General features: G+C 37.4%; 1 protein-coding gene across 8 annotated transcripts in view; it reads right to left on the reverse strand.

Annotated features, from left to right (window-relative positions):
- The window catches only part of CCDC148 (coiled-coil domain containing 148), a 66,012-nt gene that overhangs the window by 1,219 nt on the left and 39,003 nt on the right, over positions 1-25,790 (reverse strand). For all 8 annotated transcript variants that reach the window (XM_050711460.1, XM_035566047.2, XM_050711456.1 and 5 more), the window contains 4 exons: positions 14,742-14,882; positions 8,272-8,390; positions 3,674-3,791; positions 1,279-1,419 (listed from right to left, as the gene is read on the reverse strand). In XM_050711460.1, the coding sequence (XP_050567417.1) occupies positions 1,279-1,419; positions 3,674-3,791; positions 8,272-8,390; positions 14,742-14,882 (519 nt within the window). The remainder of the gene's footprint in view (positions 1-1,278; positions 1,420-3,673; positions 3,792-8,271; positions 8,391-14,741; positions 14,883-25,790) is intronic.

A 25,790-nucleotide genomic window follows, 5' to 3' on the forward strand; every position in this document is an offset into this window, starting at 1 on the left:
TAAGCCCCTTTCAATTCTTCCTTACATGGGCTGCGGCAGGGAGCACAAAATGTACAAGAGTCGCGCCGCTTTCAGTTCCAGCTCCACCGGCGACAGTGCCCAGAGCTGCTGGGAAGACCAACACTGGGGAACGTCACTCACAGCTGCTGTTGCTCTGGGATGGAGCACACTAACATGCTTAGCAGGAATAGGGACTACAGTCTGGACAGTATATACGACTGGCTGAGATTGAAACAGGCAGAATATTCTGAGAATTCAAGTATCAACCTCAAATATACGTTTGGACAGCATTTTCAAGCTAGGCTTTTCAAAACCTTACAACATCAGTCAGACTGGGGTAAATTTTCAGCCAAACTACATCTCTTGTATTTGAAATGATTCCCTGGAATTTGGAAATTATGCAGACAGAAAGAAATGCTATGATGTAGTTCTATGGCATAAAATTTGTCCAGCACTCCCTCTTTTAAGACATTTTAAAGCTTCTCAGTTTCAAATGCATAGATTGAGCAGATGGAAAACGGTAAAGGAAACAAAAAAAACCCTTCCCTATGTTGTTTCATTACATTTGAAATAGAGCTCGCACTATTCTCAGCAGTCTGAGTGACCTGAAAACAGGAGTGCAGTTACCTCAGTTTCCTGCTTCATCTACACCTGGCTGGTTTCTTCTCCTTTAGCCATTGCATATTACATCCCAACTGGTTTTCAGTTCACCAACAGTGAGAAGACAGTCGAGATACTAATTTTCAGCTTATGAAGAGATACATAATACGGTTCCAAGGAAAAAAAAGTACCCCACAATTAAGTTACCTGTGACATAGCTCTTTCTTACAGTCAGGAGGACTTTCATGCTGAGGCACTTCATTTCAAGTACTTAGTACAACACTAACTGGAACAATTTAAAAGGAGGCACTTTTTAAAGTAAATTCCTAAAGTGTAAAACGGGTGAGTTTTGAAACGAAGAAACAGCAAACAGATCACTCAAAACACCCAATGCACCCAGGAAGTGCCCAGTTGGCTCAGCTCAGTCCATCCATCTAGCCCAGTAGCCTCAATGGACACAAATTTCTATTGTGTACACTCTTGCTGTGCTCCTCCTGCATCTACAAAGATCTGGTCAGAGAGCTTACTCCACCTATTACTCCTCATGTTTTTACTTTTAGACATATTATACTCTATGTTCTACTGTTAACATCACTATTTCAGCTACAAGATCACTATCATATATTGCTCTCATGACATACTTGCATACAACAAACTGTACAGTACCATTACAATTACCTGCTCTTCACTGAACGTATGCAACTTAAACAGTGGCTTTTGAAGAACAAACTCTTCCTTGGTTCCAATGCCCATCCGAGCTTTAGATGTCACTGTATCAGCCACTACTCTAGCTGGATCTAATTTTGCAACAACAGAAACCTGAAGTACGCAATATGAAAATAACAGTTACTTTATCTGTTTAGACATACAGTGAGAAAAGGTCTTATTAATAACACACATCCTTTCAGAATGCAATCATTTACCTGGTTTAGAAATTCCAAAAGTAGACTTAAGCCAACTTGTCTCCACGTATAAATATTGTAAAGCTGACAAGTTGAGTCCAGAGCATGAGTATCCCCTCCAGGGATGCTGAGCTAGGTCTCAAGACCAGCAAACAGCATTCTGCCTCACACTGCGTATGCTCAGATAGCACTCAAATCCTGAATAAGCACATTGCTTTTCCTCAACATCTGCTGAGGGCCAATGTCCACCAGCAGCTCAGAGGCTCTCTGGATGCCTGCTAGCAGCAGAGCATCCCCGAAGCCACATGCTGTCAGTGATCTCTAAGAAAGTACTGTAGCAATACAGAACAAGAAGGGAAGATGCAACTCATGAACACAGTAAAACTTTCTAAGACTGCACGCTGAAAATGGTAGGAAACCCACTTTGACAGAGGCTGATACTCAGGGAGATTTTTTCCAACTTCCCAGTGGAGACAATTTAATTGGCTGCACTTAATATAGCAGTGGGCATGCCTGGCAAGTACCGGAATGTTATAATGTGGAGAATCGCCTGTTATGTGGGCAGGCTGAACACACAGTAACCTGCATACTTGTGAATGCCAATTGTCAGTCCTTAAAAACTGAAAATAAACTTGAAAGCTGAATGGCAGCTTTGTGTTAATATAGTCAGATACAGGCTAAAACTACTTTGGAAAATATAGAAAGATGCATGAGCAAACTAATCAGTCAGGACAGCAAATGAACGGCTAAAACAAGAAAAAATATTTAAAATAATCTATAATTATTTTTTCCACATCTCTTTTTAATAAAATGTCATCTTCATATTTACCCTGTAAATATACAAACTTTATGACTTCACTGGAGATCTTAATTTTTTTTTCCGCATATGACAAAGGGGCATATTTTATGAAGAAGTATTTCATCAGTGTGAAACACAGAGAATAAATATTGATTGGAAAAATAATGAAGCAGAAACTCTTCCATCCTGGTCAAAGGCAATTCTAGTAGCATTTTCTAATTTGATAAGAGAATTGGGTCAGTCAGTTCAGATCATGACTCTCAATCAGCCTCTGATAAAATATGTTGTAAAAGGCAATGCAATTCAACCAGTAACTTAGAAAAGACATAAAAGAGTTCTTTTTTAAGAAAACGCACTGACAATCTAAAATCATAGTTAATACGACAAAATATTTAATTGGCCAGATTCTTAATGTATTACTGACTGGAAATTAATTTGAATTTAACAGTTTAAAAAATGACTGAACTGATAGACCAATGGTCCCTCTGGCTTATTTATTCCTGTTATGCTCCCACAGAAGATAGCTTGCAGTATTTGAACTCTTATGTTTTTCTTTCTTCTTGACTTTGTACTCCATAACGCTGAAGTGAAAGCACTTAAAAGGCCACAAATAGTCCACAGGGGACTGAGGAAAAATTTCACTGGCATGCATGCTGCACTGAGATGGTTAAACCTAAAGCCAAAGGACATGCTGAAGGTCATGGCTGCACCACTGTATTTTTAAGTACAGGTAGTCCAGGGTAGAGAGCTGCTGTATTAATTCTAATTAAATTATCCAAAATCAGAAGGGTTGAAAGAGCACCTTTTCTCCTTCCCCTATTTTCCTTTGGCTGCACATCCTGAAGTGCAAAGAATTTGAACTCCGGATTTTTCCTTTTAATTTTTGAAGTAAAAACCAAGGAGATAAGATACAAAAATATATATGAAGGAAACATTACTTCTTCAAAAGTCAGCAAGAGAAAAAAAGTAACTTTGTACATTTACTATAGCAAATGTTAGCAAGCATTTTCTGGGATGTCCTTTTGTTCTTTTCAAGATAAGGTGTAAAAGTTTCATAGCTTTTCATTTAAATTTCATTTAATTTTAATTTAAATTACTCATAAACCTTGCCTGAGACTCAAGGCAGACTTAAGATTTTTAAAAAAAGATAGAAGACATATCCACAACATATCAACAGCTTCTACAGTGTAATTTAATATCTTAATGTTCCTGTTGTCAGAGTTACAAAGCACACATGACAGAACTAATGGCAAACTTAAAGTACATTTTAACTTCATTTATTTGCTTGTGACTATTTTTTTTAAATCTTCAATATGACAGTATGTGTTTGTATCTTTACTGCATATGAAAATACTATATATAATATAAACACCTTTTGTCGGAGTGCTTCAAGGCATTTCTCTTTTTCTTCTTCTTCACGTGCTTCTTGAAGGGCTTGTTCCTTTTTCTTCAGGAGCCGCTTGTCTAGCAATGCTTGTCTAAACTTTACCCTTTAAAACAGCACGTATACAAGTAGAAAAACACTTGGTCACTTTTCATTTCAAAATTGTTACTTTCAATTTGAAAACTATCCTGATGTTCTTTATGTCCACTTAAAAAATAAGATGGTTCATCAAAACACCTGCAAAATGCAAAGAATGCTTTTTCTTTTATATATAGAGACATACAATTTTATTTATTTATTTTAGAAGTTGGCTAACCTTTCAGACTTCATTTCTAAAGCCTAGCTTTTCTCTAGCAAGCTTATAGCACTATTACTCATTTTTTTCCATTTTCTTTGCCAAGAAGAAATGTTCTGACATCTGTGTATGGCAGCAGAACTCTTTCCTATAACCCTTTCCATTAAAAGAAACAAATTGCTCCCAATCTTGTTACTGGAAGAAGCAAGAAAACTTAAGAATTATAAACTTCCTTAGAAAGAAAAAAATGGAGGTTAGCATAAATAAATGTAAAACTTTACCTATTACATTATTTTTGCTGATCAACTTTTTGCAATAGGTTTTTATTGCCTTGATAATACTGCTGTGACCATATTTCCTATTAGTTCTCAGTCCACTGCCAAACTCTGTTTCTTATGAAGCTGTAAGGATATTCTTTGTCATATCACTGTTAGTCCTTTGACAGGAATTGCCATTGCCACACTCTGCATACAGAGTTATCCTTCTTTCCCCCTTCAAATTTCTATTTGCCTTTAGAGAACTGGAGAAGAAAAAGCTGATTCAACTACAGTAAAACTAGTATATTTTTATAATTCTCAAAATTTTTATAAGTTCAAAGGAGTATGTAATTTTTGCTATGAACAAGTTAGTCCTAAGAGAATGGTAAAAAGCTGCCTGACGATGCCCAAGAGAGGCTTTCTGTTTATCTGTGTAGCCGTTGTAGTTTAGTCAGATGAACATTTACAACAGTAATCTTCACCGGTAATTTCATTCCAGGGAGAAGGCTTAAGCTGGTTTTCATACAAAGAAAATTTAATAAAAAGCAGAAATACTTTTTTTTTCTGAAAAAAAAAAAAAAATTGTATTATATTGAAAATCTTTCACTGTGCTTGAGCTGACTACTATGATATGAGTTTTAAAATACTCCAGTATTATCAAATATGAAATTCAACAACTTGAGAACTTCTATAAATTACCAAGAAAGAAAACTGAGGGGGACTCACTGAGGTCTAATTTCAAATACTGCTTCTCTTCTGTAGGAATTTTCATACATGCAGGAGCATAAAACCTTACTAAAGCCAAATGGAAATAATTTATAGTGCTTCCATATGCACTATAAGTATGTATAAGTGATAGCAAATGATTAACAAATTAAACAACAGGCAGAAGAAGGCAGAGAAAGGACCTTGTTGCTCTGTAAAATTAAGTACAACTAATTTTATAGAAAAGCTAAAAAAAAATCTTAATACACAATTTTGACTTTAAGTACCACTGTAAGTAATAATTTTAATAAATCATCGGTTGAAAAATGGGCTTAGCTGATTAGGTTTGGTAAAACTACCTTTTGAAGTACTGTGGGCATACACTTATGTAATTTTCTATAAGCAGAATTTCATTAAAATTATGCTTTAAGACACTGTCTCATAAATATTCAATAGGAAAAATATTCAATAGGAAAAGTTTTTATTATGAAAGCTTTAGCTGGAACTTTAAAAAAAAATGGGTCATAATATAGATAGCATTTTTGGTCTGTATCACAACTTACCCTGTTCCCTGTTGTCGATTGAATAAATATCTGATAAAAAGTAGAAAGCATTATCCAGTGGTTAGGTTACAGCACTAAGGCTAGGAAGATCTATTTGTTCGTGTTTCTACCTGCAGTAGGCTGGATTGATGCATGATGCTGCCAAGGCTCCCAGCATCTGGGATATGCAGTGCTTTACATACCCATGTGAAGTTTTCAGAAGTAGTCTCAAGTTCCCATGACAAAAACTGATGGAATAGATCCTTTGCTAGTTTATGCTGCAACCCAAGTCAGAGAGCTGTGGTTGTGTCAAGGTATGCAGCCTAACTCAGCCCTGAGCTCTAAAGAAACTCTTAAATGTAAGGAAAGGTTTCCAGCACAAGCTTGTGGCAAAGCTGCTGTAAGCATCGGCTCCACCAACAGCATCTCATTTGCCTGATCTTCTGAATGGTCTTAAACATCCAGTTCTCCAACGATTTTCTGGATTCTTTAGGTTCTATGGCCCTTCAACATGGAGCACTGAACACAGAGAGAGGGAGGACATCGGGGGTTTCACGAGATCCGTGCTTCTGAAATGGGAAAACCTCGAGAGGCAATAGAAGAAAGGCTGTCTGTCTGCCAGCATTCTCAGGAGGGAACCACAGCAAACAGCACAAAGTAAAGGAGAGATGCAATAAGAGATGAGCACCTTCACCCCCTGCATGTGATTAACAGAGCAGCACAGCAAACAGCTGCCAGTGCTCCATTTCTCATGGTTAGTGAGAAAATTCCTGCAAATAGCAATCCTTTCCTCCTGACTCTCCCAGCTCTGCTCCATGAATTCAGGGCTAGGACTCAGCACAGTGACTGTTTTGTTTTTTTAATTTTATATTTTATAAACCTGATTACTTAATTTAAAATTAAATGTAGAAGCAATTCAGGATGAGGGCAGAACATTTTTTAATATCTGATTGCACATATTAGAAATTCTACATGTTTATCCAGGCTACATCTTGTATTTGGAATAGTTGGTTAGCTCATACATCTAAAAATCTTTTCCGTTCCCTGAAAAGCCACAAAATGTATCAGATCAGAATTGCTGTATTAGCCTGTCCCATCTTTTACAATCAGCTCTGCAAAGACCTGAAAATAATTTGTGGTCTGGAACAGGTTAAACATGTAAAAATTACAATTAGTTTCTACAGAACTGCAATTCTGCACTGTGAAATCATTATGCCAACGTGTCTACCTTAGTTCAGTACAATACATGCCTTATACCATACTAGTGGCCCTACAGTACCTAGTAACAGAAACATCTCTGTTCTTCTTTGATTAATGTTTGTGAAGGCTTTGAAGATGAAAAGCACTATATTATTAAAAGAGAGTATTTTTCTTTAACTATTTTATTTTGTACGGTATGCCAATTTATGGAAACATAAAGCTAAGCACTTACTGATTTTTGATTTGTAATAGCCTGAAGATAGGATTATTTCCTTCCCGCTCTCCTCAATGAACTACGCCAATTCCTTATATTTTATTCTGATGTGTTTATTACAGTAAGAAAAGAATATTCCTCAACTGTATAACATAGTGCAGTACACGAGTTTAAAGAAAAGTCATTTTCTCCTGATCAGTTCTGCTGAAAACTCAGTAATTCAAGTACTTGTGTTTCCTTTGCTGCTAGCTATGATCATGCAGGTATGTTTCAGGAAAGGTATAGGTATATTTGTAGCATAAGGACATGTATATTTAAACTCAGCTGTCAGCAAGACATCACAACAAAAGATCAAAGTAGTGTTTCCCAACAAATAATTAAGACCAAGTTTAGTCTAATACCAATGGAATTTTATCCCTATTTTAATTACATTTCTCCATGCAGTCTGGTGGGGCTCTTTCTGTAAAAAAGACAAACTTACGATTTGAGAGCAATTATAACCAGACTACATACAAAGGTCTTTTTATGGTACTTCTTCAGCAAGTCATTAAAGGCCATATTCTGCAAAGACTGCTTGGCAAGGATTCAAATGTGAACAGGTTCAGCCTGTTCATCAAATGACTGAACAGTAGCTACAACTAATGCACGTCTGCATTTTAATTTCACCCTTTGAAACATACTGGTTCTAAAGTATACAGAAGCCATCATGAAAACTTTCTCATTGGCATTCATTAAAATCCTAAACGAAGATTGCTTGAGAGGAAGAAACCAAACAGTTCTATGGAAATACTTTTTCCAGTACAGTATTAAATATCATATAAATAAGTGAGGAGTGCTAATGTGAATAAGAGGCAGTAACATTTACTAAGTCTAGGGTCTAAATACTCAAAAGAGAGTAATAATTTGATTGTCTCAAAATTTGGGGGCATAGTTTAAGACCCTCTAAAAGAATAAAAAATATATTTGAGGCTACAAGTGCTCAATGTGCTCCTCTCACTTCCCTCTCAAACAAAATCAAACCCGACTACGAATAATTTTGCAAAACATAGTAAGGTAGAAGGTCTTACTACACAGCTACAATAGAAACAGCATGAAGGGAGCCGCTTTTAAAGCGAGCCCTACTTTGTTTACAACAGTTTATTGCTTACATGATTCTAAAACTTTGGTTGATTTGAATTAATTCAAACTAACAAATAAATTGCTTCCAGGATAGAACCATGATACAATCCCATATATAGACTGGGGTTACTGCGAAACAGGAAGAAAAAAGTCACTTATTTGAATGCGTTTTAATTTAGAAGGTTGGAAGATTAAGACAAATTATATGGTAAAAAGCTCCTATTGGTACTATATTCACATTTAATTTCTTTTACCGTTCTCTGTCTTTAATTGCTTGTTTAGCCATTAATTTTCTTAATCCCTTCATACGTTGTAGATCTTTCTCTTCCTGTTCTTGCCACTTGAGCTGTTTCTCAGCCCAGTACCTTTTGACCTGGAGATTGAACACATACAGTAAACAAAATAAGAATCATTCCTAAGCCAAGGTAGTGATATCAAATAAAGTTAGAAAAGTACTAAGTTAAAGAAAACCCAATTTGATTTTTTTTTTGAATGAAATTTGTACTTCAAAACAGGCTGTGCTAACAAAAGATAGAGTAAAAAGAGGGTACAGATTCCCCACAACAAATATAGTAAAATTGGACCACAGACACTTTTGTTTGACCGCTGCTTTCAGTTCTGCAAATTGAAGGGGCTACCACTTTCATTTGTTCCTTTCCCTCCTACTATGCCATCAAAACCTTTAGCTACATTGCTTGAAGAAGTGAATGTTGCCTGGGTTAAAATAAAATGCCCCAGGTTAGCTCAAACAGCTGTACCCATGCTAGTCCTGGTCGTTTTGGCTGAGGTGGAGAGCTTCCTGAGGAACAGAAGGAAGCCTATGAATGTAAGTATGCAGCTTTTCCAAAGCTGGGTGAGAAGGAAAGGCCTCAGCAAGAGGAAAAAAAAAAAAAAAAAAAATCAGAGTAGGGAAGCTTATCTGTAAAGAGAAGGGTTTTTGGATGTAAAAAGAGGAATCGAGATTTGAAGTAAATATCACTCAAGTGAAAATATGAATTCTTCACTTGAATAAATTCCACAGGATTCCTAAAACCAGTGCAATTCTTCAAAGACAGCTGGTGGAATCTGCAGCAAACTTACGATTACTGACTTGGTGTGACATATGTTACAAATGCTACCTTAAAAACACAAACGGCTGCAGTAGCACACTTCCCAAAGTTTTGAATGATGACTTGAGCTAACATCACAAGCCACTGACCAGCTTGGAAAGCTCCTAAAACAGTTTTTAGACACAGGAACAAGAATCACTTTTTTTTTTTTTTTTCACAATTTTCAAGAACATTTGAATTCCACTGAAATTCAGTAGCATGACTCCAACACTGTGTTTCTAAGCTCGTGTTAGATGAACCTGCTCAGGTATTGGCAACAATGCTGGAGCTGTGCAATTCAGAGTTTGTAGGGATCTTGGGAGGTCATCTAACCCACACAGCACGATCGGCATCGATCACACCACTCCTCTCTGGGTAACATCCCTGGAATACAAGTGTACTTACTTTGCTTCTACCATAATTATTACTATTAATCTTCACCAAGTCTCTCAACTGCCATGGCTGGACTGCTAGCAGGATACTGCTCAAAGTAAGCATTAAGTTAGATGTGAAGTACAGTATCTATAACATGATACAACATTCGCAGCAACTGTAGTAAAGACATACTCTATCCCCTTTATTTTTCAGCTACATTTACAAGAAGAGGTTGTCTGTCCCTGTCACAGAGGTGAGCCTCTCTCACCTCAGACCCTGGCAGAAGCACAGACCTCCAAACTCCCCTCCTGTATGAGCACCCTTCTACGCTGCTCACCCAGCCGAACGCAAGCCTTGTCTTCCCAGAAACCCCGGCAGCACAGCAAAACTTCCTGAGCATGCTACATGCAGACGAGTGCCCGTGGTTGGTATCAAGCAACGCTCTCAGTTACAAGTTGTTGCATTTACTAAAGCTGATGACTGCACGTAGCGACCTCTGTGAAGGCCAAGCCAGGCCCCTGCATGGGGGAGAGCACAAAGAACCCTGGCTGCCCCAGTGCTCGGGCGCCCTGGCGGGGGCACTTCCACCCCCTCCTGCCACACATCAGCAGCCACTGAAAAGCAAACCAGGCCTGCCTAATGCCCAGAATTATTAAAAAAAAAAAAAAAGGAACAGAAAAAAATATATATTTATGTTGTTGTGACTCCATTGTCTCAGAAAGGAACATTTTCATATGGAAAGAGAAGAGAAACAGTAACGATTAAAGGTTCATTGTGCTTGGACTTATTTTCATACAGGCACTGGTGGAACGGGATGTGGCTTTTCAGATGGAAGAGAGACAGCTTACAGGGAATATGATAAGAAGCCTACAAATTCACAAGTATGATGAAGATGCTGGATGGGGATCAATTCTGTCTCTTCCAGCATGAAGAGTCAGAGGCTTCAAATGAAACGAGCAAGAGCCAGATTCGGAGGAAATAACAGACAGTTCTACAGGCAGTGCATGGAAGACTGGCAGAGCTCCTTGCTGATGGATGCAGAAAGCTCACAGGTGTTTCAGGAGAGACCAGGCAAATACCTGGAGAGCGAGCCCCTGCAGAAGGGCTCCTAAATCAACAAAGCACATCACCATCAGGAGGCATAGCCACAGACAGGGCAAATAACTGGGCAGGAGGGAAATTATCACATGTGTTTTCTCTATTGTTATGTGCACTGCTGGAGACAGAACAGAGGGATTGTGTGGTCTTGAGGCTGGTGCCCGTGCCACCCCTCTCTCCACTTCTCAGCATGCAGAACAGGCTGCAGGTACCAGTGTGAGACCTCAGCTGCTTACTGCAAAACCCACTGTTGGGGGCACGGCTAGCTATCGTGGCTTGGTGCAAATGGCATGGTACGTCATACTACCTCAGTGCTGACTGAGAAATCCCTTGGATCCTTAGACCATTAAGACCATTTTTGGAAAGAATTTTTTATGATTAAAGAAGTATGATTTTTATAAGAAAACTGGAATTATTTCAAAATACTATCATCTGTAATTCACTGACAAAAACAACATCATGTTTCTAAAATTTGAAGTGTAGCTGGAAAGATAGAGAATAGAAATTTTGTAAAACATGCAGATATTTAAGAAAATCAGAAATTTTAATAAACATGAAAATGTTAATTATAGGCTTAATTAAAATTATACCTTAATAATCTGTTGATTTTAAAATTAGATACATAAAATTCCTTTAGAAAGGTTGCAAAGGCCTGAGACCTTATCTCACCTCCATATCCTCTGCATCTATAATGCAGATACCTACTTAAAATGAAATTTCCTCAAGGGATCATCTCACATAGGAAAATAATTGCATAAAATGGCAATAAAAATAACTTATGTATCATCTACTGATCTGTACTGAATTTAAACCTCTCCTGGAGATTTCAGTTGGAAATTGGAACAGGGCTATTAAATACTATTTGGAATACTTATATTTATTAAATAAAACACTCTCTATTGCAATTATTCCTGTTTTGTATTCCACATTGTCTGAAGGATTTCTCATAATCTCTAAATAGAGACCAATGGATATTTCTGAATTCCATACTTCAACACATAGGAAAAAAATTTGATCTGCAATCTAATCTGATCTGCAATCTAATTGGGCAAACATAGCATTTGTATCTACGATTCGTTGTCATTTTACTCATTCTCAGGTTTGGAAGTATTTGACACACCAACATACCCTGTCTACATTATGAAGTAGGCAGAGCGTGAGCACTTTTTACACAGATCATGGATATTTTACATATTCCTTTTGCTGTCACAGAACGCTCATTAGAGACGCAGCCACAGTATTATGTTAGCAGCCCTTTTTAAGGATCTAAGATGTAATATGCTCAAATGAAACATATGACTACTGACCTCAAACAGCTGCTGTTCCATCTGTGCATAGGCAAAGGACTGTTCCATATAGACATTGTACACAGGCAAGAGAAAATTGGAAAATTTACCCAACTAAAATATTTACACATAAAATTAACATTGCTGGTGGTCAGGTCAACACAGCCTCACAAATCCTCTTCCCTGCCTTGTTGTTTTAGAGCTACCTTCCACTATAAACATTGCCTGAGTAAAGACAAATAAGCAGAACAAGCTGCAACAAAAAGTAGCAGCAAAGTTTCTCACAACCTAAGAGGTAAGCTATCGTTAAATATGGGCTGCCTTTCTCTCTGTAACTTCATGTCCAGTGCTGGTGGTGAAACCACAAAAGCTCACAATCATACCCTCCAACTGAGACAACTTACATATTATCCATCAAATACCAGTCAAAATTAGGTATTGTAGATATCAAAGACATCTCACCCTAAAAACTCTTATATGGAACATGAATGCAGACAACAAATGTGGAAGTTCTCATAACTTCTTGTTTTTGCTTACCTTATAACTTTAAATCCAGAATCTAAGAACAGTGACAACATCTTAATCAAGAACATTTACAAGGAAACATATGTCAGTGTGGAAAGGTCATATATGCAATACAATTTTGTAACACAACATACATTCTTAAATAGTAAGGAAAAATAGAATAAGCTTAAGGATAAATAAACGAAATTAAAATAAGGATAAAGACATGAGTTACCCGGTCAAAACTCATAGCTGACCCCACTTTGTGCAGGAGGTTGGACTAGAGACCTCTTAAGGTCCCTTCTAATCTTAATCTTTTATTCCTACGAAAAGTGAGTATTCTGTGTATTTTGAAGAAAAAGAGAAACATCCTTTGAAACTGACTTTTGGGCAATTAGTTGTAATTTTTCTATGTGATTTAGGATAGTTTGACAGAAGGACTGCACTCTGCCAAGAATGTTTATTTAGTCTTTAAGATGAATTGTGGAAAAGGAATAAGATCAGGTAACCAACACAAGCAGAAACTTCTTCAGTTAGAGGAGAAACTGGATAAACATAAAATGGGAATGTAGTGATGACCAAGAACGATGGACTTACAAATCAAATAAAATCGATTAGACGTTAAGCAGCTTTTCAAATTTCAGCCCTGGACACTTGCAACAGTGAGAATTAATGAGCTGACAGTCTACCTGGAGACAAGAAGGCTTCAGCAACTTCAGCTTCTTTTCTCCAAGTATCACTTTAATTCAGGTGCTTCTTTGCAGAACTGTTGATACAATCGAATTCAACGGTTATGCAAAACTACTACCAGGAATGCAATAAGCAACAAGAGCTTCTGCTCTTGACCTGTTTGACAGGGCATGAAGACATGCTTATTTGCACAAAGCATGGGAAAGATATTGAAGTGCTATAAAAATAGATAGGGAAATGCCTAGAAGAGTAGATTTTTATTTTCTTTCTTTTTTTCTGCTAAGGCAGTCATTTTCAGCAGCCTGCAAGTCATTTATTTTGGTCTGCTATGGTTTCTTTTCTGCTTTTAGTAAGCATTGTAAAGTAAATTGTTTTAGTAACAACTCAAGCAAATTGCCGTAAGAATAGATAGTCCTTGCAGGGAAGACAAACAACAACAAACCTATCACAGCAATAGATAAATCTACTGAAATGAGAATCCATCAGTTTCTAGGGAGTCTAATTGCCCATGTTTTAGTCCCATCAGTAAACATTTGCTCACATTAAGACATGTTACACAGAAACATGGCAAGTAAATAAAGACGAGAAGGCAGTCTAAAGAGAAAACATGGTAATATATATGAAGATTTCATTTTCCTCTCTCTTTGCCCAGGCTTTCTGCAGTGTGACATAAACTAACGTCACTAAAGCCTTCAACATGCATCATGAAAGTACCCTACTTGGAACAGTTTAGCCTTTTCTTGACTCTGCTTTTAACTGGTATATTATGAGGACACAGTTTTTAGCAACCCTTCTTGCAACCATGCCAGCATTGAGTAGTCCCATTAAACTATTCACTCATCAGCATTTGAAAAAAAAAACTACAGAAAAAAGAATCCATAATATTCTCCTACTTATTTTTTCCAGAAATAATTTTGCAGTCTTAGCATATATTCCATAGGTGGACTCTAAGCAAGCCAGATTTAAGTGTAAAAATAATTAGAAAAAAGGGTACAATTTTAATACTAAAAACTCCTGAATTTGTGCTATATCCTTAAAATAAAAAAGTCAACAGAGATACATAAGTGAATTTGATTTTCTAAAAGCCTTATATTCACTATAGTGGATTTTTGAATTTCTATTAAGACAAGGTTTAGACTTTTGCATCAATGCCATTTCCCAAGCAGTCACCATGTAAGTACTTAGAATAACGTTATATAGACTTCTGATATCGTGAAGTGGTTAATACTATCATTGTACTTCAGGCTCACTTTTAAGGTCCTTCTGCTGCAAAGTGCAGTGCGGCATCTTGCAGACAACATACTGTAAGGCTCATTTGCTGCATTGCAGCATACTTAACTGCAGCATTGGAAGCTTTCATAGTCCTTGCCACACTACTAAAAAGCACAGATCTGTAAGAGTTAGCCTCTGTGCTAATTTTTTGCAACGTCAAGAGGTCAAGATAGTCACAAACACTGTCCCTGTGTGTGCTTTTTTTTTTTTTTTTAGGAACATAAAGTAACAGATGTGCAAGTACAGGCAGGCTTTAAGCTGAAATGGACAGAAGCAAGGCTCAAACCATTTGCTAATCTCTACACTAATACTAAATACATTACAAGAATACAAGGTAGTTAGATCAGTCAAAGATTTTAAAGGCAGGTGTACGTATTAGCAAATGCAAAAATGCTTAAAAGTTTATCATACTTTTTCTTTCTCCTGAGCTCTGTGAATCATTTCCTGTTCTTTCCGTAGCCTTTCTTTCTCATCTTCCTTTTCTTTTCTTCTAGCAGCTATAGCAGCTTCTAGTTTAGCTACCTCCTCCTGTTGCACTCTCCATTGTAGAACCTGAAAGAAAAGGTTGACAAGACTACGTTTAGACAGTTGTGCAGTAGAATTTGTGCAATATTGTGATCCTGAAAAACTGAGACTGCTACGGAAACCCATGTGACCAATTTCTAAAACAAAATTTGCAATTTTATGAGCAATATAGAACCATTTAGTTAGCACTATCTTTTCATATATTAATATCTAATTCACAATTGACTGGTGTATTATGCAATAAAACCACGTACGAAGAGATTAAGTAAAATTGCTAAAAGAATCTCAGTAACATCAGATCTTAAATTCCCTTTTAGCACTTGGACTTTCAATAACATGTTAATTTCTTGATGAACCTGTCATTTTCTTTAAAAGAAGAGATCTAGAATCTATGCCACTATGGCCACTAAGGGTGGTATGGTATCCTGTACTTCTGTTTCCCAATGTAGATGTTACTATCAGTTACTGACAGGTACTGCCCGTACAAACTGAATGGGAACAGAGTTACTATTTTTCAAAGCAAAACGCAGCTAATCAGGTCATCGCCATCTCTAACTTAAATTATGGACAAGCAATCATGATTAAGCTGCTGCAGTTTGAGAACTGACAAATTATCACCTGAGCCTCTGTAATTATCCTTGGAGTTGGGGTGGCTACAGTAAGCGCATTACTTGCTCACTGCAGTTCAGGTACTTTATCATGCATCAAGTAGGGAAAAGTGAAATCAATCATAAAAACAGCAAACCAGAAAAAAAAGATTGAAATGTGGATTCAGTACAAGTATTAACACTGTGGGTGTAAAGTAGCTGTTTAAAGAGGAAGAGAACTGAGAAGCAAGCTAACAAATCAGCTTCAGGACTAAAAAAGAGCAAAATGCACAAAGACTACCCATCATTTCCATCTCCAGCCCCACAACTTTTCCATCCATTTGCTCAGTTGAATAGCTACAGGCTGACAGACCCCTCAGAAAGGGAGCTCCATGTGACCATCACTATTAGAAGCAAATAAAGCTCACTTTCTCTGGCCAGCACAATAGTAAGAGTTCACAGAGCTGTCTCCTGCTGATCACTGTTTCCCTTTTACACTTTGCTCTGTATGCTTATGACTGGTCTTAATGTCTGACTAGAAAGTATACCCCTAGGTTGCAACTCTGTTTTGGTACATCCAAGCATCTGTTTCAAAATCCCTTGTGTCTACAACCTGGCATTCTCTAAAAAGTAAAACCTCATTTGCACACTTTTTGTCACCTAGTTGGTAGCATGTGTTGTGGGAATAAAATTCTGGGGGTGATGTCCTCGCAAGTCTGGTGACAGACAATGAGCTGTTTAGTTTGGAAGAGCCCATCCTGCCTCACGCTTCCCTAGAACTGCCTGTCACAGAAGCAACAATCCAAATGAAAAACATGAAGACAATAAAGCAGGACACACTATTACACGTTAGCTTTTCCAAGCATGCACAGATATGTTTACAGACAACTTGTATGAATGAAGACCAACCCTAACAGACCAGAGCCCGTTCACATCCTTCAACTCTGGCATTTCCGTGGCAGCACTTAGCTTCCAACCAGAACGCTGCAGAAAGAAACGGATTCTAAGGAAAGAGCCTTCACCTTTTGTCAGCTTTCAAACTGTGCAAGGCGAATCTAGTATCCCTGGTACCCCCCCCATGATGGGTGGGTATAATGGTCTCTTATGCCTGACATCTTGCTCTTCCACAGGAGTGAAGGCATGCACTGCTGCACATCTGCCCAGCCACTCCCAGACCATTCATGAAGCGCACGGACCAGCCTGGGGTGCTGCACAGCACCCATCTTAACAGGCTGCTGCACGCTACCAACGTTTGTCAGGGGATGGAGCGGACCCCTTAGCTCAACATGCCAAAATCCATTGTTGATATACCCTGACAATATATATTGGCTAAAAAAGACATGTCCTCAGTAGCTGTTAATAGGTAGTGACTTACTTGCTGAGTTCTCAAGCATTTGTTCCCAGTCAACAGGGATCCCCGACTTACCTCAGCCTTGTCAGGAGCAGTTACATGCTTATCTGCTATGCGCTGGTTTCAATAGGATTAACAGTGTCTCCTTTTTGCTGGCTGGCCAGCTCTTTTTGCAATGGATTTCTCAAGTGTTAACAGACCTCCGTATTCCTCAAACAAATGAGCCCTTTCAGACATTTTTCACCTGGTTTTCTATACTATTGTAAGCACTTTCATTCTGAAATATTTCATACAAATGAAATATAAGCATCTTTACTGCATTTCACTAGCTGTACGTGCAGACTATTAGTTCTTCCATGCTTGTGAAAGATTTTTCAAATTCCAGTGAGTTTCTCAGCCAGTGGCATCTCTGAGCGATGCCATGTCTGCCTCACTTTGCCTAAGTAACACTTCTTGTTCTCCGTAGCGTCCCAACAGCCTTAACATTGATATGGCTTTTCATATAGGGCAGGCAAGGTAATAACATGAAAGGCCTCGGTGGCTGTAAAATTAAACTCTCTCTCGATTTAAAGATTCAAAGATAACTTGTTAAAGAGATATTCTGCCTGTAATTAACGCACATGCATAGATTAACAGTCACTTTTGTCCTCCTTAATCTTTAGCAGTACAATGTAGTTTGCTACCATACCCAAATATAAATAGTAACTAGCATGTTTTCATGTTTTAATAAAAACTACTGAATTTGGGGGTGTTCCAAGCAACTTTCCTTTACATTGTTGTTCTCCCTGAGTACATAGAACATTTTCCAGCTTCAATTCCATTCCCAAAATTAGGGATTATAATTCAGGTGAGTGTCTTAAACTTTTAAACTAGTTACAAAAATGGAAGAAAAGTAACTCTCAGTGCTAGCCTGTTAATAACTGTGTTTCACCTTCTGAAATCTCACTTCTCTCCCTGTGGCTAGGAAAACGTAGACAACTCAGTAGAAAAAAAGGCGCAAGACCCTGAAAACCCAAATCTCTCTATTTCCCTCCCCTCTACTTTATTTGGGCAACACTACTTATTAATTTATGGGGCAGTAGGATAGAAACAGCGATAAGCTGTGTCAACAAGCATTAATAGTACTTCATGAAAAATGTAGTGGGGTGGTTTGCAAGGAGGGAACAGAAATGTGTGCACATGGAAACTGGGTAGGGATGCCTGAAAATATGCAAAATTGATCAATCAGGAAACATAAATGGGGAAAACTGCATATTTTGAGAGTGTATAGTAACATAGGCAGTCAGCATAGAAATATATATTTTTTTAGCCATTCTTACAAAATTCTTTTGAACTGGAATTCAAAATCGTACACTAAGGAAAGAAAAAATTAAAATACTACTGCTGTATTCCTTAGCACAGATGTTATTCTTCCTAAGTGATCTTTCTCCTCAGAATTTTGAAAATGCTATCTTAGCAGAATCTTATATCTTGGGTATATAAGTAAAAAAAAAAATTAATGAAAGACATATTTAGTAGAGCTTCTTTGGTGGTGGTAAAATTAAAGAAAAAAGGCAAATCTTACAAAATAGTCCTTCAGCCTGTCAGAGACATAAGTATGTTAAGTTTCTGTAAGACACTGGACACTTGTGGGATGCACAGAGCACTTCCCCCCAACAATAAGTCTCCATTAATGAGAAATACTGTATAAATTGGCCCTTAGACTTAAGTACTGTAATATAAATAGCTCTAAGCATCTGCACTAAATATTTTTTTTCCATAAACCAAAACTAAATACGACTGATCCTACTTGAATAAATACTGCGTATGAATCATCTACCTAAATTTCCTCAAAACAGGTTATTGAAAAAAGTACTGGGCAAAAATTTTTCCTTAGTTGTATATAGCATCAACACCCTACTCCACCCCCCAGTAATATCGCACTTTTGGTCATCCAAAATACATTAATGAATTCAAGTAGTATGTTCCAAATAGTTTCTAAATTATTTAAAATTACTTTATTAATAAAGACTGTCATATCACAAATACTGTGAACCCTCAGCTGAACGTGGATCTCCCACATCCTAATTCTTTATTCTGCATAAAGAAATATGAAACCATGCCTAAAGTTAAAATTATTCCAGGTTACAGAAAAAAATAAAAACCAGATTAGCTGATATAGGAAGGAACCTCTCAAAACCATCTAGCCCACCTCCCTGCTCAAGCAGGGTCAGCAATAGCAGGCTGCCCACAACCATGCTGAATCAGAGTTTGAGCATCTCCAAGGACTGAGACTGGACTACCCAGTCTCTCTGGAAACCTGCACCAGTGTTCAACCACCCTCTCTCAGCACAAAAGTGTTTTCTTCTGCTCAGATAGATGTGGTTTCAGGTGTTCTGGTTTGTGCCTTTTGCCTCTTGTCCTGGAAACAGGCACCACTGAGAAGAGCATGGCTCCACGCTTTTCGCACCCTCCCTTCAGGTGGATGAGGTACATGGATAAGATCCCCTCTGAATATCCTCTTCTTCAGGCTGAACAGTCCCAGCTCTCTCAGCCTCTCCTCATATGAGAAATACTCCAATCACCCCACTGCAGTTGCTCCAGTAGGAAAGAAAGAACAAAACACTTTTTTGATTCAAGGACCCGTATCCAGCCATCACAAAAATTAAATGAGCATCCTCATTTTTAGACTTGTTTGAACCACCGTCTTCTCATCCCTTGACACCGTAGCTGTTCCGCTTGAAACCACTCTTTCAGTGTTAAAAACATTCACTTGGGAATGTCTTCTCTGTTGCCCGCTGCCTTTTCTTTAATATTAGAGAATTGTCCTGCTGTAAGAGGAACACAATTTCTCTGTAGTTCAGTCTTTACATTGCTTTCCAGCATCAGTTCCATACACAGTTCTGAAAGACTCAAGTCTTTCTCTCCTGTCACGAGGCCATTATTTCCTAAGTTTGTTCAAAAGTTGAAACATGAAATAGACAAGTGGATGCTCCAAGATTTATGCTAGTCCCTCTGAACTAAGTGGCATGAGAAAGGATCATGTGTTTAGCTATGTTTAGCATAACAGAAGTGTATTTTGTTGAGGAATATGCAAAACAAAGATTATTGTCGTGTAGTTCAGAGTAGGGGCACTACCAAAAAAGCAGGAAAGGAAGCAGGTAAGCAATCCAACACACTTTCTTGGGAGAGTGATGTCTAAGCACTGAAGAGAACCGCGGAAGGGAAGGAACAGCCACGTACTAGGAGTAGGACTTATTCAGACATTTATTGCAGGGTTTTCTACAGTTCTGACTAATAACAAATTCAGCCCTAGATGAGGTCTAAACAAATTGCTCAGCATGGCAAAAATGAAAGGTGGATAAATGACCTAAACCTCTCTTATATAACATTTTTTGTTTACCAGATGGATCCCACAGAGGAAGCCAGTGGGTTTTGGGTCTAAATCATGCAGAGGGAATGACAAACTGATTACAGAATTTCTAAGCTACACATGAATATGAAAACCATTAGGTAGGCAAAGAAATCCCTAGCAGTACAATATTCTGAAGCAAGAAAGTACTAAGGGAAGTGCTTTCAAGAGAATGGTCCAGAAGAACTTCACAGAATCACAGAATCATCTAGGCTGGAAGAGGCCTCCAAGATCACCGAGTCCAACCTCTGACCTAACACTAACAAGCCCTCCACTAAACCATATCACTAAGCTCTACATCTAAACGTCTTTTAAAGATGAAAAGAGCTAATTAAAATTTCAAACCATCCATCTAAACAGAAGTACGGAACAGTGATAGAAATAGAATGAGTTACATGAGACAACCATCTAAGAGACTTCTAGAGGGAAGCTGTCAATTTTCATAAGACCCCATTTTTTTCTGGAGCTTAGCTGCAATATCTGAATGAAACCTCCCACACACTGTGAAACCTGTGCTCCAAGCAAGGTCTTTGTCTAAATGGAAATTTTTGTTTAGCAATTTTGACAGCAGTCTGCTCATGCGTTTTAGCAGCATAAGAATCTAAAATAAAATGCTAAAGTGTTTTTGTTACTACACTAATAAACTTAAGCAGAAATGTTTTGAAAATGAATGTGAAAGAACATACAGTAATTTCCACATCACTTTCAAAACAGATACAAAAATATATTCACAAAGCTTTAAAAGCTAACAACAAAACAAATGAAATCTGCTAGAATGCTACTTAGACTGGAGCTAAAATAAACTGCTGAGGAATTGAAAGGAAATTTAAACTTCTGTAATAACATCACTATTTGAGATATCCTGAACTAAAATGAACTAACAGAGTCAAGTCATCTAACAAAAAATGCTTTAAGCTTACATTCTCCGACATCCTGCTTCACATTCCTTTTAAGCTCTCTACAATAATGCAGTAAGTGCAAATGTAAGCAGGCTCAAGACACACTGCAGTTTCAGTTTCCTCCAGATCTAAGAATCCTCTTGATGCTTTACTGATCTTCTCCAGATATTATTTATCTGCTAACCAGAGATCTTTTTTAGTTATTTGACTTCAGCCATTAGTTAGCATGGTGAGCCCATTAAATTGATCTTGCTTTAAGTTAACTGAAACTTCAGGGGAACTTCTGCTTTGTAAATAGATGCCAAGACTAGAGTTGTACCAACAGAGTCTGTCACAAAGACAACTGATTAAAGGAAAGCCTCTAACAGTAGAGATACTAAAACTAGTCTAGACACAGCTCAAACTTCCTTATTCATTCATTTTGGTTAGCAGTTATTTCCATGTCACATATGTTACACCTATCTCACGACAAGCCTCTCCCTACCTCTGTGCACATAGCTCTTCTGTTAATGACTTTTGATTCAAGATAGAAATCAATATTAGGGCATAATCTAGATTTTCAGCTGGTTTCATACAAATAAGTGAGTATAACCAAGCATCAAATATACAACTTCCCTTAGCTAACAGAACATTAAGCATGTAAAAAGGTTTCTCAGACAAAACTAATATACCACCCTATACCAATAATTCAGTTCATATCTCCACTGCTTTCTACAGTGCTATCTATCTACACTGCCTTAAATCACTACTAAATACACCCATTTACTTAGTGGGTATAATCTGCTTTCCATTTTTATCTAATCTAGTTAATATTTTTCAATGCATAAGCCCATTGCAGATCAAGGAAGTGGGTAATAAGAATGAGAGAAGGAAGGAAGGAAAGTTTTGTTATATTATACTTCCCCATGATACCCATTTACTCTTTTCTGGAGGCAGCATGTGATGTTATTTTACATCATCATGGCCCCATCCCACATTCATCCAATCCATGCCTTTTCAGTACGGTGAAAGAGGAGTCACCTCCTTTAAAAAGTGATTAGCTATTTCAACAAAAAAGGAAAAGCTGGTAACAGCAGAAAAAGGCTGTCTGCAAAATATTTGTAAAATGTTATTCAGTAGGTTGGCACTATGCCATGTATTCCCCGCATGAAGCGTTAAAGTAATTTAGGATAAAGCGTTCTTAACAGAGCGGAGATAAATTAATATGTTTTGTTATGTAAGAAATTCCAAAAATTAGGTATCGAACAACTGAGTCCAATGTCAAAGCATTTCAATTTTTAAACCACGTTTGAACATCATCCTTCTGCTAGAGATTAGTTCTAGTCCCACAGCCTCACCTTATTTTGTGGGCCAGACTGACTGTGAAGGGAACTTCTCGGGGACAATCACCCGTGGAATATGGCACAGGCCAGAATGAAAAGATTCCCCTGTTCATATTGTCACAGCTTGAAAAATAAGGAGCTAGACTACTTTCACTTATGACGACAAAGGATATAGTGGACTGCCTCTTACAGAAACCAAATCTGCATCTGTATTTACCTTGCAAACTACACTTCACTGCATGTTTGTAGAACACAGCACTGTGGGAACCCAATCCTATCTGAGAGCCTCTGGGCGCTGCTGCCAAACTGCATCAAAGGGCAGGCACTGAAGCATAGCATAGTAGTTGAGGAATCTCAGTGGCATGCATTTCCACAATTTTAATATTTTTGCTGTTTAAAAGTGACTACCTGACGTTCAATTTCCAGAGTTCCTACAACAAAGGCTTGTCAAGAAAACCTACCGTATTAATCTGTTTTTTCCTCCAGAGGTAACATCATGTAGAACAAAAACAATCCTGAACAATAATTCTGATTCCCTAAGGTAGTAATTTTGGACCACAGAATGCACAAAAAAATTCATGTGTTCTTGATTGCATTCTTTCATTCCTACTAGTACAAAATCGGAATGGTAGAGTTTACTGTATCAACAGTGAATGTTCTGTTTAAATACTAAAAAATCCTAGTGGTTAAACTAATACTAAAAATACACTAAAAATGGGATCCCCTATTGCCTGTTTCAAAAAGAAACTTGCATTTTAGCAGTAAAAGTACTGCCAACATTAAGTTTTGAAGGTTTTTAATTACAACCAGCATTTCAAGTACATTTCACAGTTCATGTATTATTAGCGGAGCTCTTGCCAAGTGAATTATTAAATTGCTGCACTGAAGAAAATACATACGAATCTGTTTTCAGTTCATTATTTCAATATTGCATATTACAATAATGTAAAGTACACTACAAACCACTAAAAATAATTTATTAGTTCTTTCACTCTAAAGTATGAATAGTAATAACATATTTAGCATGTACTTAATACTACAGATATATCTTTTAATGACAAAACTTTGGGAAGATTTTCCTTAAGAATTCCCACTATGTTAACACAAGCTAATGTTACACCATGTAAGGTCTTCTCTTTCAAGAAACATTGGCTTACATTAGAAGCAGGTTAAGTTGCCTTGGATGATACCAAGGCACTTGGCACCAAGCTCCTTCCAGCAGCTAAACTACCTAGAGCTAGACAACTAGGAACAGAGGACAACTGACGGGTGTAAAGACGGCCTGTACAGTGAAGGTCATGCAAGAAATAAAACCATCCTTTGAAAACTGAAGCAAAAATACACTACAAACCAAAAGGCCACAGAATGACTGGGAGGAAAGGTGACTCAGAATGGCTACACAGAGCTCCAGCACAGTATTCTGGCAGGCTGCAATGCTACACAGATAAAACAAGCAGCTATGATTCAAATTCTACACAAGGATTCCCGATAAGATTAACATGCATGATAGTCGATACTGGAAGTCATAACTAAAAGGGAAAAAAAATAATCCTCTGAAATCCCTCTTAATTGCCAGTTTGGATTCAAATCATGTCAACCTTGACTTTTTTTTTCATGTTTTTAAGATAAGGACTGCAGCCTCAGAACAAGCTGGTGACCCAAGGATTTCCATTTACAAAGAAAAGGCCATTTTAGAGCTATCCATTGTGTTCTGAGAAAGAGAAGAAAGCAAAACACATGTAAAAGGTGATTAGGAAAAGTGACAAAAGGCTATAGGCTAAAGGAATTGTAGGATTGCAGCATCAAGTCTTCAGTAAGGATATTCTCAGTTCTGTTTTTACTGGATACATCACCCCATCAATGAAGATGATATATTAAAATTTGGCAAACTTCATTTCTCCAAACAAAAGGAGGTCATTACTTTTTTTTTTTTTTTTTAAATCTATTATAGCACTGGCCAGAGAATGAAGTCAAACTGAGACCACTAGAAGATTAACATAGAAAATTCATAAGAAGGTGACTTTCACTACCAGCAGCACAGTCTCTTCACTTGCAATACAGCTTAGTCATTAATACTTCAGATGAAAGTAGCACATGCTGATCTGTGTCTCCTGCCTGAGCAACTCCATTCTCAGGTGGGGAAAAAAAATAAAATAAAATAAATTAAAGATCTAGTCTACCAAGGATTTACCCAGATAATTTCTATTAAGTTTGACAGAAGTTTAGCACAAACTCCACTTGGGTTAATGACATAATAAATCCCTTGGACTCAAATATTTTCCAAAGGGAACAAGACAGCAGCACTGTGTGCTACAGAACTTTATATATATATATATATATATATATATATATATTTATTTTATATTTTTTTTAGAGGTAACTGATTATAAGGAAATGTATATTCAATGAGTATTGAAAAGTAGTGCATTTCATTAAAAAAAGTATTTTCAGACTTGCTTGCATTCACCCACAATTTCCCATTACAAAACCTACCTTTACCACTCACACTTTTAAGACTTTCTGCTGGGTGCTAGGGAAAACAAAATTAATACATGTTGCAGAACACTTGCATCTCCAGGACAGAATGATTATAGAGACAGAAACACCAAGTTCATAGTACCTGCACAGCAACCCTGACACTCATAGGAACGGATGATTGGACACATTCTTTATTGATTGTTTGGACTTGCAGAAAAAGTCTGACATCTAGGAATCACTGAACCTACTGGTAACATTATGCCCATGTGCAGTAGTTTCAACAGCTCTCAGCCATACAGTACTCACAGCATGGGAACTGAAGAGTAAATTTACACTTGTGCAGTGGGCATTTCATGGTTCCAGTTAACGACTTGTTTGCCAGGACTTTGGAAGTCACAGGCAAATTCTTCTTCAAAGCTGAAGCCTCCAAGGACACCGGGATGAATTATAGACCTGCTTGTGATGTATAATTGTATCAGAAAAGAAAACAAACCTGCACTAATCAGCTCCACTCCACACACACACACATCGAAATAAAACTAACTGTTATTCTTGGAAATAAAATAAGATTAAAGTATATGCATATATTCCTAAATGGAAAGATAATGAGACAGGTGCCTCAGGGTGTGAACACTAGAACTCATAAAAGGGAAAAAAAATGAAGTGTATATTAAGAACAGTTCCTTGGAGTCTAAAATATTACTCAAGGGCTGAGGAGGGGGAAGCTTATCAAAACAATGTGAAATAGCCATCATTTTTTAAATTTAGAAAGTCCTTTTTTATGAGCATCATACACACCATTTTCCTTTTCTTATATTATCAGTAACCTTATGAACTGACATGAATGTTTAAAAAAGCAAAAATCTGTCAGTTACTAGCTTGCTAGTAAGCTAGTAGATTATGGTAC

The sequence above is a fragment of the Cygnus atratus genome, chromosome 6 (assembly GCF_013377495.2).
Source record: "Cygnus atratus isolate AKBS03 ecotype Queensland, Australia chromosome 6, CAtr_DNAZoo_HiC_assembly, whole genome shotgun sequence".
Classification (NCBI taxonomy): Eukaryota; Metazoa; Chordata; class Aves; order Anseriformes; family Anatidae; genus Cygnus; species Cygnus atratus.